Source organism: Meriones unguiculatus, chromosome 6 (genome assembly GCF_030254825.1).
Source record: "Meriones unguiculatus strain TT.TT164.6M chromosome 6, Bangor_MerUng_6.1, whole genome shotgun sequence".
In the NCBI taxonomy this organism is placed as follows: domain Eukaryota; kingdom Metazoa; phylum Chordata; class Mammalia; order Rodentia; family Muridae; genus Meriones; species Meriones unguiculatus.
Window position 1 is genome coordinate 13,266,969 of NC_083354.1, and position 26,732 is coordinate 13,293,700.

The 26,732-nt window shown below is 46.9% G+C and overlaps 2 protein-coding genes across 3 annotated transcripts in view; one reads left to right on the forward strand and one right to left on the reverse strand.

Moving 5' to 3' along the window:
- Nucleotides 1-4,913, forward strand: part of Scg3 (secretogranin III) — a 35,000-nt gene extending 30,087 nt beyond the window's left edge. The window contains exons 11-12 of the mRNA XM_021631616.2: nucleotides 2,137-2,217; nucleotides 3,748-4,913. Coding sequence (XP_021487291.1) covers nucleotides 2,137-2,217; nucleotides 3,748-3,866 — 200 coding nt within the window. The 3' untranslated portion in view covers nucleotides 3,867-4,913. The remainder of the gene's footprint in view (nucleotides 1-2,136; nucleotides 2,218-3,747) is intronic.
- Nucleotides 4,914-8,556: 3,643 nt separating this feature from the next.
- On the reverse strand, nucleotides 8,557-24,261 carry Lysmd2 (LysM domain containing 2). 2 transcript variants are annotated; one of them, XM_021631628.2, is made up of 3 exons: nucleotides 23,621-24,261; nucleotides 10,432-10,763; nucleotides 8,557-9,125 (listed from the first exon to the last, which is right to left on the reverse strand). In XM_021631628.2, exons 1-3 carry the CDS (start codon nucleotides 23,891-23,893, stop codon nucleotides 9,083-9,085), a joined length of 648 nt encoding a protein of 215 aa, XP_021487303.1. In that variant the 5' UTR covers nucleotides 23,894-24,261; the 3' UTR covers nucleotides 8,557-9,082. The 2 variants fall into 2 exon arrangements, with proteins under 2 accessions (XP_021487303.1, XP_021487304.1); XM_021631629.2 differs by having other exon boundaries at nucleotides 23,634-23,770.
- Nucleotides 24,262-26,732: the final 2,471 nt, after the last annotated feature.

A 26,732-nucleotide genomic window follows, 5' to 3' on the forward strand; every position in this document is an offset into this window, starting at 1 on the left:
CTTTACAAGAAGAATTAAGTTTGAAATAGTCTACACTGAACTAAGATTTCTTTCCTTGTTCAAAATGTCTCATCTAAGTAAATTTTATTTTGAAACAGAAAATCATTATGTTACTAAAACCAGAGGAAAACATGACAGCCTCGCACCAAAATCCCAATACATAGAAGGCAGAGACAGGATAACCACAAGTTGGAGACTGACCTGGTCTGTGTAGAAAGTTCCAGGCCAATCAGGGGAACACGGAGAGACCGTGTCTTGACTAAATCAGTAATCAAATTTACTAAATCCTGTGGGTCCCCAATGAGTAGTGGCAATGCCCATGTGGATTGCACCGAATGGTAAACACTAATCAGGGGACATTGTTTCATGCATGTTCTGATGAACTTTTTAGTGGATTATTACTGTACCTATGAGAGTGAGGGGGTGTGGCCGCATGTGCCGCGGCCAGTAAACAATTCTCAAGCCCCAGTTCTCTCCTTTCCCACTTCCCATGAGTTCTGGGGAGGGAACTCCAGTCCTTGGGCTCTTCAAAGTAAGCATTTACAACCCAGTGGGCCATCTTGCCAGCCTCGTTTGCTGACATTCATGACAACAGGCCAAAGCCTCGGTCCAGGAAGAAAAAGCTGTTAAGAGAGTCTTCTTAAACGCTGTTATAGAAACTGGAACCCTGGTGGATCTGCGGGAAGTGATACACTGAGCGGACAGTCATGAGATTCCCCAAGTTCAGTCCTTGCTCCACAACTAACCATCTGTGTGTGCGTGCGTGCGTGTGTGTGTGTGTGTGTGTGCACGTTGCTTTACTCTCTCTGTGCCTCAGCTTCTTCATCTGTGAAATAAAGGAGTGGTGATAGGGCTTCCTCCATAGGTGGTGGAGACAGAAGAGTAGAGAATGCATTTTGGAGCAGAAAGAACAGTGCAGGATGAGAGCATGGCCCCAGCCTGGTCAGACAGAGCTCTGGGCACTCACTAAGAGCATCAGGACTCAAAGGTGGCCTCAGATTGATGCCATTGCCACACTGCCCTTGGGCATCCAGGGCTTCCACAGAGGCCCTGGACCTTGAAGGCTTCTACTGTTAGAAAGATAGAGCAACGTGTCTCCCTGGTGTCTTGGTACCTACACTATGAACTCCGAGAATTCATCTGGTTAGAGATGATGGACTTCAGTGTAGGATGCGCTCTATCAGCACCTGTGTCAGAGGGTGGAATCTGGCCTTTCAGATGAGGCCCAGATAAGAGGGTTACAGCTCAGAAAGCAATGCTATTTCGTAGCCTCCCCAAAAACGCTCAGCTTCCCCGGGCTTCAGATTCCTCATCCCTCATACCTGCTTCCAGACAACAGTGCCAGTGGTATCCCAGACTACATGCTCAGTTATTCCAGGAAACTCCAAAAAGAACATGTGGACCTAAAGGAGTTTCACTCATGCTGATTCAGAAGCTCAACATTCTGACCAAACCAAAGGCCTGGCCCCACCTTTTCATGCCAATGTCGGCTTTTTCCCTCTCAAACCTGGCCTTAGGGTTAATTTACACTACAGCCAGAGGTTCTGAACCTTCACCAGATGGGGGTGGTGAATATCTGCCGCTCTAACTCACCCCTTGACTTGAGACTGCTCCGCAGAAGAACCATCCCTTACCTGAAACCATCCAATCTAATGGGAATCTCTCTATCTGGTCAGTGGAATGAAATGTCTAAGCAGGGGCTGGAGAGATGGCTCAGCAAGTAAGAGCGTGCAGTGCCCTTGCAGAGAGTTCAGTTCCCAGCATCCATGTCAGATGGCTCAGGACTGCCTGTAACTCCAGACCCAGGGAATCTGATGCTTTGTTCTGGACTCCACGGGCATGTGAATCCACACATGCACATACTCACACATACACACACACATGCACACAGTAAAAATAATAATAATAATAATAATAAATCTTTTTTTCAAGAACTTAGACATCAAACTAAATTTGCACAGGGTGTAACTAACTATCCTTGATACTTACCAACCTGATCTTCGTCTGGAATCTTATCTGCAGGTTCTCTCACTGAAAACTCCCTACTCACAAGCATGTGAGTACACATATGTATAGAAAGAGATACAGTGAAGTTTGTTTTAGGTGTGTTTGACCTCACTCTCTTGCCTTTTCCAGGGAAAACAGAAGCCTATTTGGAAGCCATTAGAAAAAACATTGAATGGTTGAAGAAACACAACAAAAAAGGCAACAAAGAAGGTAGGGGCTGTTTCTGGTCACACATCACAAACTTTCCCCATTTCCCAGGGTTCTTATTATCTACGATCCTTGAAGTCAAACTGACTGAGTTAAAGACTCCTCTTAAACTGAAAGACTCTCGGCTGTAGAGGGGAATATACCCTATACTTCTCTTTCAGTTGTTTGTTGGGTTTTTTTGTTGTTTTTTTTTTTAAGTTATAGAGAAAAAATGGTTTTGGTTGCTTGTTTGTTTTTGTTTTTGAGACAAGGTCTCACTGTGCAGCCTTGGCTAGCCTGGAACTTTCTCCATAGCCCAGGCTGTCCTCAAAATTACAGAGTTTCACCTGCCTCTGTTTCCATGGTTCTGGGATTAAGAGTTCAGTACCATACCAAGCCCCAGCAATGGGCTTCATCGTGACATGCTCCCTAAGGGTGTGACAATCTAAGGAGCACCACCTGAGGACCGAGCGCTGACATACATGAGCTTCTGGTGGACTTTTCTCACTCAATATACGCGCCCTCAGTTTCTGTTTCTCAAAACAGGGTCTCGAATAGCCAAAGCTAGCCTTGAATTTGCTAAATAGTAGAAGATGGCCTTGAACTTCTGATTCTCCTACCTCCACCTCCCAGGTGCTGGGATATATAAAGCCCTGAAGATAAAAAAAAAAAAGATGTGCTTTTTAAAAAGTAAATCCCAAAGTAGGCATGGTGTCACATGCCTATAATTCCAAGGCTCAGACAGCTGAGGCAGGAGAATTGCCTCAAGTTCAAATCCTTGGTCTTCATAGTGAGTTCTAAGCCAATCTGAATCACAGTGTAAAACCCTGTTTCAAAGAAACAAAAATTAATACTTGAAGAACCGAGAAGATATGGGAAAGGGTGTAGAGTCCGTAAAAAGATGGCCCGGTCTTACCTGGGACCTCTTTATTCTGAGTGCAGTTTGATGGTCTTGCCTAGATTTTTTTTTAAGAATGGACATAGGAAACATGAAACATTTGACTTTTTGCTCCTTGCATGCAATTCAAAGAGCCATGAAATAATCACGGAAATTCTTAACTTGGAGAAAAACAAATCAAAACAACTGCGTGCTATCTCACCGAGGAGGCCTCGTGCAGAGATTTCAAGCTCAGGAGTTTGGAAGAGTTGCTTCTGGCCGTAATTTTGCCACAGGTGTGAAAGCACTGAGGTTTTGGATCTTGACCATTCCTTGTTCAGCAACAGCAACTTCTGAGAGTTTGTTTAAAGCGCAAAGCCTGGGTCCTTGCAACTCTGCAGAGCCTCAGGCTACATAAAACATTAACATTTGCAAAGCCCTGCTCTACCAGCCTGTTTCCTTGTTGGTCAAATGCAAATGTATATTCCCCATGGTTGTGGTGGTACCTAGAAACGCTCTAAACAGCACAAGGCCCAAACCCAGAATTTCAAGTCCTTCAGTGTGAAGGTCAAGGCTGGTAATCTGCTTAATACACAAAACGTCTCTTAATGATAAACAGTATGCTGGGATTTCCCCCCCCCAATCTTTGCTCACAATACTTTAATACTATTTTCTAGATTATGACCTTTCAAAGATGAGGGACTTTATCAACCAGCAAGCTGACGCTTATGTGGAAAAAGGCATCCTGGACCAGGAAGAAGCCAACGCCATCAAACGTATCTACAGCAGCCTGTGAAAATGGCTGATAAAAGGCACCCTGAGCCTTCCAACTGTTCCAGCAAAAACAACATAGCTTAACAACTAACTCAGTGGTTAAAGATTTCCCAGCCCAGGAGTCTTAGAGTGTGCTGAATTCATAGTAGTTAATCCCTTAGAAAATGGGTAAAGTAGAGCTCTCTTGCCGTAAATACCTTCTGAAAAGTAAACTTGTACGTAAGCTAAGGTTTTTGTATGTAGAACCTTATTTCCTCCTGGATTTACATTTTATAATCAGAGATGTGCTGCTCTGGAAAAGCCTCTAATGAGCTGAACGTAAATGAACCTTCTTCCCACTGTCTTAAGCTCCCTATGGTCTGAGAGGTACCATTTCAAGGCCTGCTAGACATGTGAGTACCTCTTTGGATTTCTGTTACACCGTGTTGCTTCCAACCATAGTTCTCTGTTGGGCACTGAAATAAACCCACATGTCTTGACAGCCTTGGCACTCTGAGAAACAGACGCTTCTTTGAAAAGAGGTTTAATTGAGCTCCTCCCTCCCTTTCCTCGCTCTAGTCCAGGGGTTCTCAACCTTCCTAATGCTGTGACTTTTCTGTATAGTTCCTCATGTTGCGGTGACATCCAACCACAAAATTATTTTTATTGCTATTTCGTAACTGTGGTTTTGCTACCGTTACAAATCATAATGTACATGTCTGTGTTTTCTGACGCTCTTAGCAAGCCCTGTGAGAGCATCGTTTGACCCAAGGGGGTCATGACCCACACGTTGAGAACCTCTGCTCAAGCCCTTCCCTTCAGCCCCTTCCATGGTCCCCATACACAAACAACAAAACACCTATTTTGGGCTGCCCTTTTTAATCAGCTCTCTGACCTAACGACACAAAAAGGAGGTTGAAAGTGAATACAAGAGTCACTGAGTTTAACCTGAGAGTATAGAAGTGGCCAAACAATTTACGACCTACTTGTATTTCCCTTTTTTTTTTTTTTTTAATTTTTATTTTTGGAGTTTTCAGGTATGTATTGCTCACTCAATAAAGAGAAAGACTTGTATAGTTAAGAAACCGGATGTTCAAGAGCAAGGTCAAAGTTTATGCTAGATTCCAGGCATCTAAACTGGATTTGACTTTAAGCCTTGTTATCTTACCAGATGACACAGCAAAGCAGAGATAAAAATTGCCAAAATAAAAAAAGGTTATAAACTTTAGGTTCCTGCAACTTGTTTGCCAACCACCACAAACAAGCCTGAAGACAAACCACACAGCCCAGTGGTCCTCTGATGGCATCGGTGCTCCCAAACCAAAGGTGGCACTGGAATATTATTTTAAACTAGTTTACTATTGTAAACTAATTGCATAAATACATTAGATTTGCTTGCCTGGAACCATAAACAGAACAAGCTTTGTAAATGGGCTGTTCTTGCTTCCAGTGACCCGGGGGTGCCTGTTCTGAAGCCCCTCCCATACTCACAGTAGCACTGGGTTTTCACAGTTAGAAGATAGTCTGTCCCAGAGAGCTACAGAGGCAAACAAAACCCAAAGCCTGCCGGGCTCACAAACTAATCTCTCCGCATGCTCTAGAGAAGCCAGTACCCAACCACAGGTGAGTATGAAGAGGGGGTTCAGAACGCCTTTGCCCACGCTGTTTTTGCCAAAGCACGCGGTGACTCAAAATTGCTTAATGAGCCATCTGTGCTAACTTGACCAACTCTGCCTTAACCACTGCTTCGACCTCAGACAGGAAACTGGTTCAGGCTGGATCATCCTAGCCTCGCACTTTTCTAAAGCATACCTGAGTCTCTATGCAAGACTTTTTTAAGTAAGAAATTTCATTATTTTGTTTTTTTTTATTTCATTATTTTTATTGTCTTCATTAGTGCCTCCTGGTAAGCAAGACAGAAGAGGCTCGCTTGATCCTATTTTATAAACAAGAGCATCCTTTCACAGAGGGATCAGGAACACTGGATGAGTTCATATTCATGAAATCAAGAGGTGGTGACACGAGGTAGTAAGGACCTAGCCCTCTCTACAGTGATTCCATGCCAAAGTCATGGTATAGCACTGTATCCGTGAGGCAGAAGGAGGAAGGACTCAAGTGTCAGGCAATACTGGGCTACACAGCAAGACCCCATCACAAAAGAAAACAGAAGTGGCCAAATGATGAAGAAAGTCTGCAATCCCCACTCAAGAAGACTGAGGCAGGAGGATTGGTGGCTGAAGGCTACCTGGGATACACAGCAACTTCTGCTTCCAGTTATGATATAGCATAACTTGAAGGCTGGGGCAAGGTTGCCATATGTTTGAGGCTAGGCAAGGCTTCATAGCATGTACTAAGTCAGCCTTGAAGAGGTGTCAGCTCAGGACCCCCAAGACCAAGTTCTCAGATTTATTTGTCCCAGAGGGACAGAGCAGGAAATAAGAGACAAAGACAGGAGACAGAGAATGAGGGAGAAAGGAACAAAGGAAAGGGGGAAGGGTTATTTGTCTGGAAACACACACACCACACACACACACACACACACGCAAATACACAAAGGACTGCCTCTGAATAGAGAGAAGACAGATGTGACCATTGGGCAAATGATGGCTTATAAAGGTAAAAGGGAAAACTTCATGTTAGGAGCTGTTTAATTCTGATTGGGCATGTTAATCATGGTAACCAAAAGGAGGCTTTTGATTGTTGGACTTCAATACTTTGATAGCCGGATCTTGGTAGGCAGCCTCGGGAAGAAGTAGTAGCCATTAAGGTAATAGACCTTGGGGACCGGCTTTAGGAATGCAATAGAGGAAATGGGGGAGAAGGACAAGGCCTGCCAGAGCCATGTCTGGCCTGCTTAGGCTGGCTAGAGCCCCTTCAAGACTGGGCCGCATAACAAAATCCTGTCAAAACAAACAAATCCCTTTAGTCCAGTACACTTAAAACTGACTACAAAATTACTGAATATATAAAGATGAGAAATATTTTAGCTAGAAGCTGCTGACAGGAAAAAATAAAACACTTGAGAAATATAGTTGAGCCTATGGACATAATTTCAAATTTGAGCTTCTGTGATACCGTCAATCTTGGCCAAATTAAATAATTTTCTGCCAGACACAGCTATGTTGGTTTTTTTTGTTTTGTTTTGTTTTTGTTTTTTTTTTTATTCCTATATACCACAGTAGCTTGCTTGGGCCTCTTCTGTTTTCCTTTTTGTTTTCTCCTTTTCCAATTAAACCTCTGAAGCTCAAGTAACAGCAAAAACAGTGAACCACAGTCAAGAGCATTCCCAGTTCTGAGCTGGGGAGATGGCCCATCCGCAAGCTTGGGGAACTGAGGTCAGAGCTCTTGCACACATGTAAAGAGCATGGGGACTGGGAGGATGGCTCAGGGGATAAATATCTTGCTAAGCAAGTGTGAGGACCAAGAGTTCACATTCCCCAAACCTACTAAAAATCCAAGCAGGCATGCTGGCCCCCTGCAATCCCAGCACTCACGAGGCAGAGGCAGGGACTCCCTGGGGCAGGCTGGATAGGTAGCCTAGCTGGAGCTGGTGAGTTCCAGGTGCAGGGAGAGACGCTGAGTGGATAAATAAAATAGAAAGAGATGGAGCAAGACGTCAACTTCTGGACTCCACATGTGCACATGCAAGCACATACAAGCATGCATGCGCTCACACACACACACACACACACACAGCGTAAGCACCATATTGCAAGGGTGCTATGAGAAACAAGGAACAAGACACAAAGGATTATGGTGAGAAACAAATCAGGAAGACCATAACAGCTTCCACTTCCCACCATGGCACCTGCTGGCTCTCCCAAGGCGGGGCCTGTGCCCGTGGTGGTTTGAAGGAGAATGGCCTCCTGAGGCTGATACATTGGAGTATGTGGTCACCAGAGGGTGGAACTGTTGGTGAAGGGTTAGGGAGATGTAGTCTTGATGGAGGACAGATATCACTGAGGGACGGCTCTGGGGTTCCAGAAGCCCACATCATTCCCAGTGTGTTCTCTTTGCCTGTTTGTGAGCTCCCAGCACCGGTCAGACCCATGCCTACCTGCCCTGCCTGCTGCCATGTTCCCCATCGTAATGGTCATGGACTCACCATGTCAAACTGTAAGCCCCAAATAAACTCTTTTTTTCTATAAGTTGTCTTGGCCATGGTGCCTTAGCTCAGCAACTGAACAGTAATGAAGGCAATGATCTTCTACCACTGCAGTTGTGCTATGCTAGCATGCCAGGGCTTCTGTTCCTGATGAGTCCAAGACAAAGGAGCAAAGCCAATAAACAGGGAAACAGTCTCCATTTACTCCACAGATATCAGACTCTTGAGTGGCTTTCAAGACTGAAAATACATCAACTGTCAGCAGCATGGAGCTTAATGTCTGCTGCTGTAACTTACAGACATAATAAAAGGCCAGACGAGTCAAATGAAACAAAAACCTAACTTCTAATTCAAATGAGCACAGAGATGACACTGTGCCTGAAGTGACACAGAGATACAGCCTCAACAGAATCCGCTGTGTCTCGCACCAATGTAGTTTTACTAGTTCTTTTGTAATCCCAGCTCTTTGGAAAGTAGAGACACATGAATAAAGAGTTCAAGGTCATTCTCAGGTACACAGTGAGTTCAACGTCAACCTGGACTACATGAATCCCTGTTTTTTCAGCAAAAAAAGAAAAAAAAATCAATTTTATTTCCCCATTTTGAAAAAAAGGAATGAAGGCTCCTGTGTGAAAACATAGTTTATTTTCTCATCCAGACATTTGTACTTTTACAAAATAGCAGACAAAATTTGGTTCTTTACATTAGTACAGAATATGTGATACTGAAATATATATTATAGCACTTGAGTTATAAACACACAGCAAACGCATTATCACTTCACAGCCGCCATGTTTTCCACACACTGACAATCTCATCAGGAAACAGACATTGCTTTTGGCTTAAATATATAAATAGTCTTGGAAGCTTTTTGCATCTACAATAGCTGGTCGAAAACTCTCACCGTCTAGAAACGTGATAGGCTTTAGGGTAAGTACAGCTTTGCTATCATGCCATAAGAAGACTTAACTACAGGAAGCCAGAAGAACCGGCCACTTCAGTGCAGCTGCGGTTGGTCTACATATCTGTGGCCCGAAGAGGCGTGCGCTATGGGAGTCCAGAAGTCAGCGTTGCTCCTGAACCCCGGGCCAGTGATTTCTTTAGGGTCCAGCCATTCTGTGATCAGGGTTGGAGTGACGCCCATCCGACAGTCACTAACTATGATAAAGAGAAGTGGCATAGGGGCTGTCTTCATCCCTGAAGGAAAGAAGTACGGCAGAAATCAGTGTTCACAACTGTATTCGGAAATACACACGCATAACTTACTGTCCACATGCTACAGAAAAGCAGACATGGGCAGAGAGACCATTATGTGCGCCTTAGAAGGCAGCCGATCGGCCCTGCTTGTTCAAGGGTAGTGTCCTTCTTTCTGTGGGACCCTCAGTCATTAGATAAAGAGTAGCATTTGCTTATATAATGTCTAAACATATTAAAGACATACTAAATTATATTTGTTTTGTTGTCTATCTTCCTCTTCTTTCTCAAAAGCATTTAAAAGCCAGGAGTGGTGGTTCATGCGAGATGGCAGGCTGAGGCAGAGGAATGACAAGACTCTGAGGCCAGCTGACCCACAGCAAAACACTGACTCAAAAATAAGTGAATAAATAAAAGTAAAAAGGATTTGAAGTCCATACAACAAATGGCATTTATTATAAAATAGAAATTTTAAAAGGAAGACTAAAAAAATAAATAAATATATATATATTAATCATAGAAAAGGACATAGTGGTTGAACCTTGGCATCAATTTTATTTACAAAAAAATAGCAAACAAGATAAAAAGGAAACTAGTTTGTGTCCCTTTGTGAAATCATATAGGAAAAAGGACACCAATTATATGTAGAGAGAAAGGTTTGCCCTTGCGTCAAGTTTTAAGCACTCACAAGGAATCTTAACAAAGGGGAATTCTGGGTAACAAAGAGCAGCAGTCTTGACAAGTGTTATAAGAATTGGTATTTTACGTCTTGTCCAGGACGCTGCTTCCGTTGAAAGTGTCATGAGATGTTCTAGTTTCCGCTGCTACCTCAAATTGCTAGCTGGACAGTAACACTAAGTAAAGAAGCAAACTGTTTGTGCTGACTAATAGAGACAGGCAGGTCAACCGTCAAAGCCGCGGGCAGCAGCTCTGCGTACATTTCATACAGCAAAGATGCCTTTCTAGGGCTGAGGAGACGGCTGTCCGCAGTGCTTGCTGCACAGACATGGGAGCAAATTCATAATAATCCCAGGCCTAGAGAGGCCAGGGCCAGGGGGATCCCTACACACCCAACCTAGCCTATTTAGCCAGTCCCAAAGGTCTCAAAAAGCCCAGGTAGGCAGGATCCCAAAGAACGGCAACCCAAGGTTGACCTCTGACCCTCATGCTCCTGTACACACACATACGTGCACACCCATGCACCCACACACAGAAGCACATATGCTTTCTACAGTTAAGATGGGTTTTCAGACAAGCGCATCCTAAGAGTACCGGTCCAGACGCTGACACCTATACCCGGAACCTTTACCTGCTCTCTTCTTTGAGTTTCCTGGCTGCCTGTGTGGATAGCTTAATCTGTAAATCAAGTCTCTGCAGGAAATCTCTGGCGGACACTTCCTCGGGCTGTGCAGGCTTGGGGTCTGGGTCCTGAGGACTGGGAGGGGGCAGTTCTTCCCCAGCCACCGCGGGCTCCTCTTCACAACAAAAACTGCTGTCAGCAGCTTCCTTTTCTGGAGAGTCAATGGAGTTGAGTCCATTAAACACCAAAGGCTTCTCTGACAGGATAGGGATGCTCAGAGTTTTCTTCAGGAATATGCAGTCATTGGTAAACAGTTTGTTGGCCCTCTTAATCTGTTCCATCTAAAACACACACACAAAAAGAGAGAGAGAGACGGGGTTATACACAACCAAGCTCCAAAGTTGAAGTTATCATACGCACGGATATGCGTGAAAGATTGCTGCACACTGCTGCCTTGTGCTCCGGCAACTTGATACAGAGCAGAGCCATTGGGGAAGAGGGACTCTCGATGGAGAAAATGCTTCCATTAAGATTCGCCCGTAGGAGAGTCCGCAGTGCACTTTCGTGATTAGTGGTTGGTGTCGGTGGGCCCGCCCCACAGGGTGAGTGCCACCCCTAGGCAGGTGGTCCTGGACGATGGAAAACTGCAAGCTAAGAAAACTGTGAAGACCAAGCCAGTAAGCAGCACTCCTTCATGGCCTCTGCATCAGTTCCTGCCTTAAGTTCCTGCCTGAATTCCTTTGAGGATGGACAACAAGCTCAAACAAAACCTTTCCTCCCCACGTTGCTTTTTTTTCAGCCCCTCAACATAATATTTTTCTTAATTTCTTGGGAATTCCATACAACGCACCCTGATCGCTCTCGCTTCCCCTTCTTCCCTGGTTCACCCTCTCACCCTTGCACCATCACCCTTCTCCCCACACACACACACCAACAAACAAACACACAAACAAAAACACCAAGTCCAATTTGTCTTGTCCGTACACTCATTAGAGCACGGTTACATTCCCAGTGGCCAGCCCCTTAAAGAAAGCTGAGTCCTTCCGTCCGCATGCATCATCGTGTCCTGTCCCGCCCCTCCTCACCCACCCCTACTTCCCATTCCAACCTCTACCCCACACTCACTCACACTCCCCACCCCCACCAGAAGCCATCAACCGTGAAGAGCTACACTTCAGCCTCTTTATCACAATGTTTAAGGACTCTTTTCAATAGCATCCTGTCTGGACTGTTTTATTTGCAGGAGGGGAGTGTTGGGAGAGGTTGTCACAGAGGCCTTCGGCGTCTCTCATTCTCAGCCATCAACACCACCTCGAAAGAAGCTCCCCTGCCCACAGCAGCCGGCAGCGGCATGGATCATGTGCTTCCAACACGGCTTTCCCGGTGGCAGCATGGATCGTGGACATCAACACAGCCTCTGCCGACAGCATGGAACACAGACCCGGAAACACGGCCTCTGGCTGCAGCATGAATCTCGAAAGTCTTTTGGGCAGACTCAAGCCAGAAAATGAGCCATTCTTCATCTCAGATACCTCGCTGTTGCTCCACATCAGGGGGGTCGTGGGTACTGTGTCTGGGGACAGGACCTGCACGAGCTCCAGGCTGCTGTATGCCATCCTGCCCTCAGCACCAGCCACTCCACCAACACCCTGGACACAACCGTCATGCCTTCAGTCCTCAGGAAGCACCACCATCCAGCGTCCACAGTGTGTCGTGCGCCCCACCCCCACCCCAACTTGCTTCTGATCATGGTCTTTTATCCCAGCAATAAAAACTCTAACTAAGGCAAATGCTTCCTCTGCATTCAAGGGTCTTTCCCTCTGCAGACAGCTTCCGCTGTTTCAAGAAAAAGCATGAAAGTCATTTTCTCCTATACATGGAGATTTGTTTATCTTGTTTTGTTGGGGGCTTTATGTTGTTGGTTTGGGTTTTGTTGGGTATTTTTTGTTTGTTTGTTTGCGATAGGGTCTCACATCGCCCGGGTTGGCCTTGAACTTAATATGTAGCCCAGGATGACTCTGAACTTCTGCCTCCCTGGTGCAGAGATTACGGTTGACGGAAGTTTTGGCTTCTTTGTAAACTCGGTTGTGTTGTGCTGTTTTGATCCCAGGTGTGGGATTTTAGTTGGGTTATAGTTTGCCCACACCTGTTAGTTGTCTCGTGCGGAGCATGGCTTTGGCCAGCTGGGAACAGCCTTCCTCCTGTGCCATGGAGAGGGGCGCGGTCTAAAACTCTGAGAGTATAAACATGAGACCGAGAAAGAGAAGGTGTGGCATTCAGTGTTGGTGTGTGGCGAGTAACAGTGTGGAGAGACCAGAGACCAGGGACCAGAGACCAGAGACCAGAGACAACCTGACGGTTTGGAGCAGACAGAGAGAGAAACACTTAGAGGTGCAACAGCATGGAGGAGCTGCTGGCCGTGTCTGTGGTCGACAGAGATTGGTGCAGAGCCCCGAAAGAACCCCTTGACCCCAAATAGCTGGGAGAAGGGGTCTGGGCCCCTCTACCCACTAATCTTTTCTCTCCCTCGTAAGGGTTGGGAGGCTGGAAGGGAGGTTGAGGCCCAAACACCCCGAATAAAGTAGAGTTTTAAAAGAAGGCGCTACAATTATGTGACGCTGTACCTGGTTTAGGCAAATCTGCAGCTTCATGAATGCCAGGCAAGTACTCTGCCAACTGAGCCACGCCCCCTGCCCTCTATAGGCTGCCTTACTGTCAGTAGTCCTAAACCACTGAGGCATAAAGATGTAGCATTTTTTCACTTATTTCTTTTTATTTAAAGTACATTTTTAATTGCTTTGCATGTATGGCTGTTTTTGCCTGGGAGCATGTCTGTGTACCATGTGCCTGCAGTTCCCATGGAGGCCAGAAGAGGGCATCAGATCCTGTGAAACTACCCTTACTGATGGTCATGAGCCGGCACCAGGTGGGTGCTAGGAATCAAACCCTTGTCCTCTGGAATGGCAGCCAGTAAGGGTACCGGCTGAGCACAGCTGGGCCATCTCTCCAGCCCCTTCTGTATTTACCTAATTCTTATTGGAGCATTTCTGTTATCTGGCTTTTAAGAAAGTCTCTCTATTGATACAATTTTATCTGCAGAGGAATCCCTCTATCTCTGGAATTCTGCTTGGTGAATTAATAGACCCAGGAGGTATGTGCGCAGAGCATCAAAGAATGTTGCAGCCATTGAGAAAGGCCTCACAGAGAAGGTGGGTTCTGGTTCTGATCCTTTTGACTTCAGATGGGCCTTTAAGAATCAGGATCTGAGGGCCGGGTAAGAAAAGGAGAGAGGAGACATTTTACAAATAGTCTTTTCTCTCTCTCTCTCTCTCTCTCTCTCTCTCTCTCTCTCTCTCTCTCTCTCTCTCCAGAGTGTAAATATTCACTGTGCAAATAAAAGCGTTCACGGAGAATGCACGCATGTGGCAGATGAAGCACTGGAGGCTGGTTCTTATCACCCCCGACTCTCACAGCCTGTGGAGGCCTGCCCCACCCACAGAGGCGGGGAAAGGGTGAAGTGGAGACTAGAACTAGCTCTCATAACCCCCACAACAGCCCTGCCACCTCCATCTCTTGTCAAATGAGGAGACGGGAGAAAGTTGTGCCCTGCGCCCACAACACTGGCGAGCACAGAGAGGGCTCACACTCGCTGGCTCGCAGCTTGGCGGAGCACATCTCTTGCTACTCTCCTCGTGCGCTGTGTCTGCACTTCCCCGTACCAGGCCAAGAACTTGCACTATGACAGCCACCGCAGCAGTTCACTTACACAAAACCTTTCCGGCGAGGTAAAGACAAAAAGTCTAGTGAGATTGCGAAACAGCCTGAATGACTCGGTTCAAATCCCTCCCTGCGAGCTTGAAGTGTGAATTAGGCCATACTGTTGTAAAACAGGCATCACCTACCACAAGGGAACTGCAAAGACGAAATGCATGTATATTTATAAAGATATACACATATGCTTAAATATAAAGAGTGCATATGTGTGTGTGTGTGTGTGTGTATACAAACATACACATGTATAGAAAGAGATAAATGAAAAATATTGTCATCCACTGCTAGGTGCTTTGTTAACATCTAAGCATATATGTGCTTATGTATGTACATATGCCTATCCATCTGTCCATCTGCCCTCTAGCTAGCATCCAAACGTGAAGAAACTCATGCACAGAGATGACTGGTTTAACAGGCACGTGCAGCTCTATAAATGTTTGATCTGGGATTTCTGTATCACTCTGAAATCGACACAAGGTCTGATTCAGATACATGATTAACAGAATCAAGTTTTGGAAGCCTTTAAACTCATTCTCCGTAAAAAAAAAAAAAAAAAAAAAAAAAAAATCTACTGCAAAGAGTCTAAAGAAACAATGGTCAAATAAACGGGCCCGATTTCTCCTGCCTTGTTTTGTTTCATAACAGCATTTGGCTATCTAGCCCTACCTCTCCTTGAACTGACCGAAATCCTCCTGCATCAGTCTCCTGAATGCTAAGTCTAAGCAGCCCTTCCTGCTTCCTTATGGTAAGGAGAAACCATGAAAATAGTACCACTAAAGCAAGCTTTCTCTCTTTATTTATCATCATCATCATCTATATATGTGAGACCGGATGTATGACTGAGTCTCACTATATAACCTTGGAAATTATTGGCCCAGAACTCACTATGTAGATTAGGCTGGTGCTGAACCCACAGAGGTCCCCCTATCTTTACTTCCTGAGTGCTGAGATTAAAAGTGTGCACCGTCACGACCTACCTTCTCCTTCCTTTGGAGGGGGAAAAAAGTTACCAAAAGGAAGAGAAATGGTGTTCTGGTTTCTGGTGGGTTAGCAAAGGTGAGACAAAATGAATATCTAAATACCCCAAGTCCCTCCGTTAGCAGCAGGCTCAGATATGAGAAATTAAATAACCTGGAAACGCTGTCAAATCTATCCACTTTTGGGTCCCTAATGTCCAGCTCCTCCCGTCTCCCTTGGTGTACAAGCATCCAAAGGCAGACTCCCCCAGAACTGCATGGGGGTCCAGGACTCTCTCCCACGCCTCCAGTACTACAGTGCCGAGGCTTCGTGACACAGCTCTTCCATCCTGGAAGGACGGCACTTGCTGACTCTGTCGGGGGCAATGTTCTCTCTTTCCTCAGGAAGCAGAAGGGCTGGAGCCACTGCCCATCATCCTGCCATCAGATGGAACCCAACACCCAGGCTACCTTGGGGGATGCCATGTGCATCGCAGTCTGAAGCCTGAGTATCTCAGGCCTTTCATTGCCATGAGTGAAAGAAGCCCCACTTTTTATTTGGCTTGATGTTTTTCTTTTTTGTTTTTGTGTGGTTTGTTCACTAAAAATAAGTCACTCTTTAATTTTTAAAATTACTGTTATGTGTGTATGTGTGCATGTGCACACGCGTTCACATATGAGTGCTGGTGCTCAAAGAAGCCAGGGGTATTAGATCCCCTGGAGCTGTACTTACAGGTGGTTGTGAGTCACATGACCTGGGTGATGGAACTTGAACTCCAGTCCTTTAGAAGAACAGTAAATGTTCTTCACAAGCCCCCCAAATATACCTTTTTTAAGAGTCTAAATACACACTCAGGACTGAAGAGATGGCTCAGTGGTTAGCAGCACTGGCTGCTCTTCCAGAGGGCCCAGGCACTGACGAGGCTGCTAACTCCAGTTCCAGACAATCCAGCACACTCTCTGTGAACAGTGGATGTACGTGGTGCTTGCACAGACATAATGAAGGCAAAACTCCCATACACATAAAACTAAAACAAACAAAATATCCAAAAACTAAAAGTTTAAATAAATACATGCTTACTTACAGGAGACAGGAGGAAGGTAAGAATTTCCTCTTATTAAAAGCTTTATCTTCTTCAAAGTAAGCATATACAAAGGAGGCCGGCAGGATAGCTCAGTAAGTAAAGAAAGACACTTGGAAACCCTGGGGGCCTAAGTTAGAACCCTGGAACCCATGAAACAGCCAGAAGGAAAGAACTGACTCCACAAAGGTTGCCCTCTGACCCCATGCAAGCACCGCGGCGTGTGAATCCACGCACACATACGAATCACAATTATTATTAAGAAATGAAAACTTTCCATGTGAATAAGTCCATTTGGGTAACATAATATGTTGTCACTGACAAGAAATTAAAAACAAAACAAAACAAAAAAAAAACAGAACTACCCCATGACCCAGCTGTCCAAACAACAGAAATACCTCCACACCCATGTGTAACTGTGGCAGCGCTCACAAAGCCCAAGTTACGCAACGCCCTTCAACAGATGAGTGGACAGGATAAAAAATGTGGTATTCACAAATAATGGGAGTTTTTATTCAGCCCCGAGGAAGAACCGGCATCTGTGGTTTGTAGGAAAATGAACAAAACCTGGAGAGCATCATGTAAAGCAAAATACGCCAGACTCAGAAAGACAATGCGCCCCGTGTGGAAGGCAGATTCAGAAAGCGACAGACATGGAAATAGAGGAGGGCGCAAAGAAAGCAGTAGGAGAGAACGAGGGATGGGGGTGGGGTATGGGAGGGGAACACGATCAAAGTCCACTGTGTGGATGCGTGTGTTCACGTATGTCACATAAAACCCACGGTTTTGTGGCGTTAACATACGCCAACGAAAATGAGATGAAAAGAAAGGGGTTCTCAAAAAGCAATGATCTTGGTTGTGTTCTTGATGAGCAACGGCTGGCAAAAACAGCGATGTGTCTAGACACCACTACGTACCATCAAAGCACAGAGCCGGCCATGCAAGGAGCACCAACTATCTGCAGGGCAGGAAAACTGGCAAAGCTGGGGAGTAGTCAACATCTAGCCGTGGTTGGATTTACCACCTCCCTGCCTTCTGGCTAAGATGAAGTGTAGGAGCTGGGGTTTTATTTGAATGTGGTTAAGAAGCCCTTGGACATTCGGACATTCATGGTGATTCAAGCCATAGTCCCGGTGCTGGGGGGCTCAGGGAGGAAGACCCCTGCGACTTCAAGGCTAGCTCTGGCTACATACACAGGGAGGTTGAGGCTAGCCTAGGGTACACAGTGAAACTTTTGCCTCAAAAAAAAGGCAAGCGTGGAGCGGGAGAGTGAGGATGTAGTTCGGCTGCTAGAGTTTTTTTGTTAGCGTGCTTGAAGGCCTAGATTCAACTTCCAGCAATGCTTCTAACTAGTGGAACATGTCTGTTTAATCCCAGGACATGTGCACCTGTAATCTCGGCACTTGGGAGGCAAAGGCAAAAAGATCAGGAGGTCAAGCCCACACCAGCTCCAGAAACCACAACTGAGTTTGAGGCCAGCCTGGGACACATGTGACCCTGTCCCCAAAACAAAACAAAAGGTAGCTCCTGAAGGATGCAGGAAGGGAGAGATGTGATCTAGTTATAAAGGTCACTCAGTTACAAACAAAACATCAGCTCCTCAGGAGAAAGAGACCCCAGGGGCAACAGAAGCGCAGCTACAGAGGCAGCAGCAGCAGCAGCAGACACGGATAACCCAGGACACGGAGGATAGTTTATCTTGTGAGGAGCGCTTTCTATTTCCATCCGAACACAGGTCTGGATACTTCAGCTCACAAAAAGAGTAAGACAGCTCATGACCCATACAAGGAAGAGCTGGAAAACTCATTTCCACGGGCCTTCTGTTCTTCCCGACAGCCACTCAGCCCTGAGAACAGAAAGTGGCCTTTCAAAGCGACACAGAATGACTTTCTGTTTCTCAGCAATGGGAGGTTTTGCAATCGAACATTTTCATGCCCTCCTAGCCAGGCGAGAGCAGCACGACCCTGTGAAGCCAGCCTGCCACCTAGTCACTAAGAAACAGACTGTAGATGTCAAGTAAGAGCCCCCCAAGGCACAATAAGGCAGAGCATCACTGAAATATGACAGCCATCATTGAAATGATTCTCCCGAAAATACATTTTGTGAAGGGGAATTTACACTGGAGGGAATTCACAAGACTTAACCCCGAAAATCATCTCCGTACTGGCTGCTGAGCTTGGCTTGCAGAATAATCTCAAATACATATGCCTCCCTGTTTCTGCTTTCCCCCTTGGGGTATCCAGGCTTGTTGTGCATCGGGCTGGACTAGGAGGAGCGAAGGTTAGCTGGGAAGGTGGGTGCAATGCAGGATTTCAGTGGATGGGGGCTACCTGAGAAAACAGCCTTCTTGGGAGACAGCTCCAGTGAGACAGCTCATTTAACTGGGGGAACACAGGCTATTTAAACCTTTGGGGAGCAAGTAGAGGCTTTCAGAGTGAGTGTACATCACCGGCCAGGGCCAAGCTGCTGGGAATGCCTCATCTTCATGAAAAGGAATTCCAGGTGCTTGCTGGACATGACCTTATAAGGAGAAAGCAAGTTTAACTTGTAACCTGGCTGCCAGGCTATGCACCCACCTCAAGGGCGGCAGAGTTGGGGGCCTATAGGGCTACCTGCACCAGGACATGCAGGCCCAGGGCAGGGAAGAAACGGTCCTACTCCCTCCCGGTCTCAAGATGAGATTTTTGGGGGGTTTGGACGCATCTCCAACTCACTCTTGCTCCAGGCCAGCTCCCCTGGTCACACGACTCCCCCACCTCACGTAGACACACGACTATCATTTTATCGTTGTTTTTGTAGAAAACAGACAGAAATACTATATGATTCTCTCTGATGAACCCTGTACCTGTGGCCTGTTCCAGTCTGTGTGTTAGTGGTGACCAAATCCTTCCCATCACCATGTGCTCATGGGTAAAAGCTAGCTTTTTTTTAATCCTTACATAATCTCAAAAGAGTGTATGAAATCCACTTATAGGAAATGTTCAAATATAATATTTTATTATATATAATATTTTATGTGTGTACTATAATATAAAATACTATATATAATACTATATATACACATATATATTCAGAAGGTATATTATCTGTCTCCTGGAACTGGAGAATGGCGGGTGAAATGGGTCTGCAGGTATCTTCAGGGTGAAGGAACTTTTTTTTTAAATTTTTTATTTAACTTTTATTAATTACACTTTATTCATTTTGTATCCCCTCATAAGCCCCTCTCTCCTCCCCTCCCGATCCCATCCTCCCTCCCCTTTCTGCATGCATGCCCCTCCCCAAGTCCACTGATAGGGGAGGTCCTCCTCTCCTTCTTTCTGATCTTAGTCTATCAGTTCTCATCAGAAGTGGCTGCATTGTCATCTTCTGTGGCCTGGTAAGGCTGCTCCCCCCTCAGGGGGAGGTGATCAAAGAGCAAGCCAATCAGATTAAGTCAGATGCAGTCCCTCGTGAAGGAACTTTCTGAAGTTGAACTGTGACAAAGACATCACAATCGTAAAAACATATTTAACATCACTGAACTGAATGCCTCAGGGACAGGTTGGCGGGGAGGAATACAAGAAAAACTATTAAAACCACAAATTGCAGGTTCCCTTGCCACAGCTTTCACTCGAGGCGGCACTGTGACAGTCGACAACCTCTACCAGCCGCAGGGGCTGCCCCTAAAACCAGCCCAGAGGTCCACACAATTAAGCCTAACTTCCAGGGCTCTTCCCCCCTAAACAGGAAGACCACACTACGCCCTCCCAGAAAGGTGACTTTTATGTGGGGAAATCACAGGAGCAACTCAGCTTAGGAGCTAAATGGAAGAGAAAGAGATGAGCAAATCTGAACTCTCACACCAGGCGTGGTGGCCTATTATCCCAGCATTTGGATGGCAAAGGCAGGAAGCTAAGATTAAGCATTTCTCTGAGGCCAAGTCTAGACTCTGTCACAGAAAGGGGGTGGGGGGGGAGGAAGAGTTTATGCAAATAGGTCTCCTTGCTGCCTCCTTCCCATTTGCTGTTTCTGTGCGGTCCTCTGGTTCTTCCAAATAAAATATTCTAAGTGGTAACTCAGAGCTCTGACTAATTTTCCCCAGAGGCTTAGACACATCAGGGAGAGGTCAGGATGCTGGAATTAAACAATAGCTAAATCTAGCACCAGAGCTAAGGGGCTTTAAGGTCTCCGTAGAGATAAACACAGCAGGGACATTCCAGCCCAAGCAAGTTTAAGTCTAAGGTTTGAACTGCAGCTAATGGTTTTCTCAACCAAACCCAAATGGTTTCAGTTTCCCAGAACCACTTCCTCAAACTCTAGCAGAGATGCCCAAACCTAACTCTGTGTGTAACTGAGTGTTAAGACTCACAGCTGGAGGAGGGGAGGGCACCCAACAGCACTCACCAGCAGCTGGTGCACAGAACCAGTCTTGCCTGTGCAATGGCATGAGCCTATAACCCCAAGCACTGAAATGGACGCAGGAGGATCAGGAGTTCAAGGCCAGTGTGGGCTATATGGTGACTTCAAGGGTAGCTTTGGCTACACGAAACCTTGTGTCAAAAGAAATTAAAAAAGGAGGCCCTTATGAGATGGCTTGCGTATGTGTATACCATCTACATGCCTGGACCCAAGGAGGTCAGAAGAACTAGATATCAACGGTTGTGAGTGAGTCATCATATAGGTGCTGACAACCAAACTCAGGTCCTCCGAAAGAGCAACAAATGTTCTTAACCACCGGACCAGCTCTCCAGCCATGCGTTTTTCTTTTCTTTTTTTAAAGTTCTAGGTCAGACTGGGATGGTACAGGGGAAACCTTGTCTCAAAACAAAAGAAAACCTACCTGGGTTGGGTAGTTTTATGTTAACTTGACATAAAACGAGCTAGACTCATTGGGAAGAGGGACCTATAAGAACCAGGCAATGGGGGCCATCCCTTGAATCCCAGCACTTGGGAGACTGAGGCAAGCAGATCTCTTGAGTTCCAGGCCAGCCAGGTCTAGAGAATGAGTTCCAGGGCTACAAAGAGAAACACTGCCTCAGAAAACCAAAAAGAATGAAGTAAAAATACTACTTAGCTATTATGTGAAGAGTTTTGCTTGTTTGGTTGGTTGTTTGGTGGTTGGCTGATGGTTTAATTTGTTTGTATCGTCTTATTATGCAGCCCTGGCTCCTGGTACTCCAGGGAAACCCCGGCAGACCCGGAACTCCCAGCAACCTTCCAGCCTCACCGTCCCCAAAGGTTACAGGTGTTACGGGTGTGTACCATTATACCCAGCTTGAGATAAGTATTATCACTTTCCCTGTTTCTGTGCAACCAATGGAAGCACCTTCAAAACAATTTCATCAAAGTAATCAGCTAAGAATAAAGAAGCTGGGCAGTATTGGCGCACGCATTTAATCCCAGCACTCCCAGAGGCAGAGGCAGGTGGACCTCTGTGAGTTCAAGTCCAGCCAGGGCTACACAGAGAAAAACAAACAAACAACAAAAAGAATGTAGAATCGGGGATGAGTTTGCCTTTATGAGAACATCTAGCAATGTCTGAATGAGAATCTGGTGGGTAAAGCTCAGAGGTGCTGCTAAATATCCTACAATGCACAGGACCTCTTACAACGTCTTACATCTTCCCCTCTATGTCAACAGAGTTTACCACACCTGCACTCTGGTAGGCGAAAAGCCGGAGGATCAGGAGTTCAAGGTCATCCTCAAAAACATCCCTGCACATAAAACAAACAGTTTTCAGAAATAAAATCAGAAGTGTTCATAAAAGTAATGAAAACCTGATTTTTACTTCAATGGGAAAGGGGAGTAAGGTTAAAAGTGGCAGGATCTAGACCAGATGGGTTAGAAAGCCTCTGAACCACACTAAGCGTGTGTTTGGCAGATGCAAGCAATTCAAGAAGAATGTGGGTCACAGGATACCTGCCATGGAGAGACCATAGGAAAAGACCCCTTTGGATATCACTGGTTCCTAAGTACACATATACTAGCCTCGTAGCTGAGAAGCACAGAAGCCAAAAAAACATGACCTTCCTTCTTGAGTGAGCAGGATGCTGAGTGCTCCTCAGCTAAGACTGCAAATCACAAGTATTATTTAGAGCAAAGACACTAGTATATCCCTGTGTTAGTTTAAGCCGGTCTAGACGATAGCCATACTTGGAAATTCCCTGACTTCTTATCTATCTTTTCATCTGTAAAAGGATGAATCACACCTGTCTCCCCGAGGCTTCTTATGAAAGCCAAATTAAATGAGATCAGTATGAAAACAGAAGCTAGAGAGGTGGCTCGGTGGTTAAGAGTGTCGAAAACCAGGGTTCAAGTCCCAGCACACGCAGACGTTACAGAGCGTTCACAACCCTCTGTTAACTCCATTTCCGGGGGATCTGACACCCTCTTCCGATCTCCTAAGGCACCAGGCACACAGGTGTTGCACATACATAAATGCAGGCAAAACACTCATACACTGAGATTTCACATTTGCTTTTCCTCAGCTCTGACCCAAGGGAGCGCATGACGACAGCTGTACGTGTATGTTCTCATTCAGAACATTACGAAGGTCTCCAAACGGTGCGATCAAGCTCTCCGAACGCTCAAACGATAGAAACCCTTGCTGGTAAACAAACACCTGGTTAAATATGCAAAACAGGTTACTCTGAAGATACAGGCAAGATCACCTTTCTTCGGTCCGACCGCTGAACGAAGCTTGGGGAAAGATCATTGAAAACGGATACTGAGCTCCAATGTAAAAAGGCCATCACACAGCTCACAGTTAACTGTAAGTAATTTTAATGAAACAATTTCTTCCCTCGGGTTTCCACGATCTTCCCTAAGGTGTAATCCAATATACCCAAGACGCACACCCTTATAAATTTGTAAAACACAGCCCTCCAGCTCACCTAGACCACAGTCCCTGGCTGCTGCTTAGCGCCAGGTGTCACGTTCAGGGTTGCCAGTGAGCACAGGGGTGTAATTTCACTTCTATAAATAAAGAAGCAGAATCGATAGAAACAGAACCATCCACGGGAAGAACTGTACATCCTGAGTCATCCCAGCTTGTTTACACAGCGCAGGATTCGCACTGGTTTGCCTCTGAGTAAATACACACAGTGAGCTCCGGGTAGCAACACGGAGAAAGGTGGCCGTGGGCAGTGCCCAAAACGTGCACCGCCTTGGTGTTTCTCGCGCGACAGAAACGACCTGGCGGGGCCCTGGGAACGCCATGCGCTAGCTGATGGGAGAAGCCCTGGCGGCCTCCCTGCAGCAGCAGCAGCTTAGACACCCATTGCAGTAGCAGCAGCGCGCGCTCAGCTGCGGCGCGGGGACGCGGGGACGCGGGGACGCACGGCCTGCTCCCCACCCTCCGCTCCCATCCCCAACCCCGCCCGGGGGGCCGCAGGCCGGCGCCCTGCTCACCGAGACTCCGTACTTGAGCGCGATGCCCTGCAGCGTGTCTCCGGCGCGGACCCGGTGCTCCACATGGCGCTCGATGACGCCGGCGCCCAGGGGCGCCCGCACGCTGGCCGTGCTGCCGTACGAGCGGGTCTTAGTGCGGGCCAGGCTCAGCGACAGCTCGGCCTCCTCCGGCTCCGAGCTGGAGCGGGAGCGCGGCGGAGGGGAGGGCGCCGAGGGCCGGTGCGCACGGGGGCCGCCTTCCCGCAGGGCCGGCGCGGGCGAGAGATCCGCCATGGGTCCTGCCAAGGCCGGCCGGGGCGCCGAGCTCGCCAAGGGGGCGGCGCCTCCTCCTCCGCCTCTTCCTCCTCACTGGGGCTGCGGCTGGCCGTGCCGCGGGGGCGGCAAGCGCGAGGCCGAGGCGGGGAGCTGCGGGTCCCGCATGGCGCGCGCTGCCCTGGGTGGCCTGCTTCTCCCGGCGCCAGCGGGCCCGGTGCTCCCGGGAGGGGAAAGGGAGCTAAGCTCTCGCCGCCGCCGCCTGCGGGTCCAGCTAGAGAAGGCCCTGCGGGGGCGCGCCTAGGCCAGTGGGGCCGACGAGGCCCACGGAGTCGTCCTTGAACTCAGATGAACCCCAGAACCGTGCAGATGAGCAAGAGGCCGACTGAAGCCTGCCCTGGCCACAGTAAACCCCCACCAAGCTTTGCTTGCTTTACGGATTCCTCAGTGGGAGCCAGCTTGCTCAGTGGTACCCCATTTCAAGACATCGAAGTCTCTGTTGACAGGAAACCTTAAGATCACTGAACATAGCTTTTACAGGTCTCTCTCCACTACGTGGGTACAGCTCTTCTGACCCCCCTTCAACACACACACACACACACACACACACACACACACACACACACACCTTGATTGTTACTAGGAATTGACTAAGTGGGGGCTAAGCAAGGGGTCTGTCATTGATTGACCTACAATGCCCACGGATACCAATTCTTTCTGTTTGGCCTACTAGGTAGCCCCCGACGACCTTCCAGTTGTTTGGGGTTCATTCTTCTTTGCGGACCAGTGCCAGTTTTAGGCCTAGGCCTGCGCAGAGTGAAATTAGCTGGAATCTTCTGCCCTGGCTTTTGAGAGGCGGAAGAGGAGAGTTGTCTCCTGTTTCATTGGTTGTCAAAGGTTTCGTTAGGTTGCTGTGCTGACAGAAGCAAAAGAAACAACTCGGGACACACGAGAGGGTAGAAGAGCAGCAGTGGCCCCCATATCACCCTCCCACTCGAAGATTCTTCAGTTGCTCCCTGAGAATAACAGTATCTGTATGAACCCGCATTGCCACCCAAGTCAGCTGTTTTTCCTTCTAGCGCGCATACCCCATCCGTATACCCCATCTATAATTCATCTTCAATAGAGCCACTTAAACTCCTTCCTTACTCCCATCTTCATGTTTTGCTTATGTTGTTCCTGACATTAATAACAGTATCCTCCCAATACCCTGTCTACTGTTCATGCGTTTGTTCATCTTTAGCTGGGGGGGGGGGGGGAAGGAGGGAGGCTTTGGTTTGGTTTTTCGAGACAAGGTTTCCCTGTGAAGCCTTGGCTGTCCTGGACTCACTTTGTAGACCAGGCTGGCCTCGAACTCACAGCCATCCGCCTGCTTCTGCCTCCCCCGAGTGCTGGGATTACAGGCGTGCGCCACCGTGCCCGACTCATTTTTAGATTTATTTTTAGTTATGCGCATGTGTTTTCCGAATGCATTCCGGTGACTGCGGAGGCCAGGAAAGGTTGACAGATCCGCTGAAGCTGGGATTACAGGTGGCTGTGAGCTGCCCGTGTAACAGCTGAAAACCAAAGTCATGTCTTGGAGATGAACAACATTCTCTCTGAATGGCTGAGCCAGCTCTCCAGCTCTCCTTAGTTGTTTTTGAGGAAAGGTCTCATTTAGCCCAGGCTGACCTGGATTTCTTGAGTCTCCCGCCTCCACTTCCTGGGTACTGGGATTACAGACATGCCCCATCATAACTGGTTTAATGCAATTCTGTGGACTGAACCCTGGCAAGCACTCTACCATGAGCTACACCTCTGGCTCCAGCGTTTGGGTTGTTGGGTTTTTTGGTTTGGTTTGGTTTTTGCTTGTTCCGTTTTGTTTTCCTGGAATGAGGTCTCCCTATATTTTCAAAGCTGGCTTGTGTAGGCCAGGCTATCCTTAAAATCCTCTTTCCTGGGCCTCCAAGGTACTGGGATTACCGGCAAGTTTCACTACAACCAATTTGTTTATTTGTGTCTGTTGCCTGGGACTCATGTTGCCAAAGCTGATCTAGAGCTCCTGAGCTCAAGTGATCCTGAAGTCTTAGACACAATAAATGTAAATGCCGGGACTAGAGGCCTAGTCCACTGTGCCCAGATTTCTTCAATCTTTAAATTCTCTTTTCAAATCCTCCTCGGTGCTCGTAAGCATAACATATACTAGAATCCAATGATACAGTCTCTGTGGGATTTTTTTTTTCCCCTGATTCTCCCCAGGTTGTCCCTGAACCCAGCCTGCCCAGCCGTTATAGCTCCCCCTCTGACCCTCCAGGGCGATTTGTACATCTTGTTCAGTTTTGAATGCCCTGCGTTTTGTTGAAGCTTTTGTGTATTTGACCTTATCTCCTCCAGCAGCTGCTCCTTGGAGGCCCCGTTTCTTCATAGCTACAGCAGTGCCTACTTCAGCAGAATAAATACACACAGACACACACACACACACACACACACACACATCATTCTATGTAGCTGAAGCACAATAGAAAACACCAAAGTGTGGACTGGTTTAGCCTGCACTCCCTGCCGTGATATCTCTCCCCTGTAAGAACAAAGGCAACAGGGTGGGCTGAGTGTAGACTGAGACACTGAAGGTGTAAACTAAAACTAACTTTCCACTTTCTAGGTTGATTACCTCAGATTTTTTTTTTTTTTTTTTTTTTTTTTTTTGTCCTGGTGACAGGAAGCTGACTAACTCAGCAGGCAATTCTGAAACAACTGCAGGCAAGACCAATAACAGCCACAGTAGAACTGTTCAAATTAGCAAGAGTCTGTCAAGATGTGGGTCAATGGGCTGAGCACCATGGTGCACCCCCTTAACCCAAGCTCTTAGGGCAGAAAAGCA

Bases quoted from the DNA above. Each gene is read 5' to 3' on its own strand.
- Lysmd2 (XM_021631628.2), bottom strand. From the start codon at position 23,893: ATGGCGGATCTCTCGCCCGCGCCGGCCCTGCGGGAAGGCGGCCCCCGT. The intron at 10,764-23,620 runs GTGAGCAGGGCG...TGTGTGTTTTAG, and splicing joins CGCTCAAGTACGGAGTCTCG to ATGGAACAGATTAAGAGGGC. The intron at 9,126-10,431 runs GTAAAGGTTCCG...TCTTTCCTTCAG, and splicing joins AAACTCAAAGAAGAGAGCAG to GGATGAAGACAGCCCCTATG.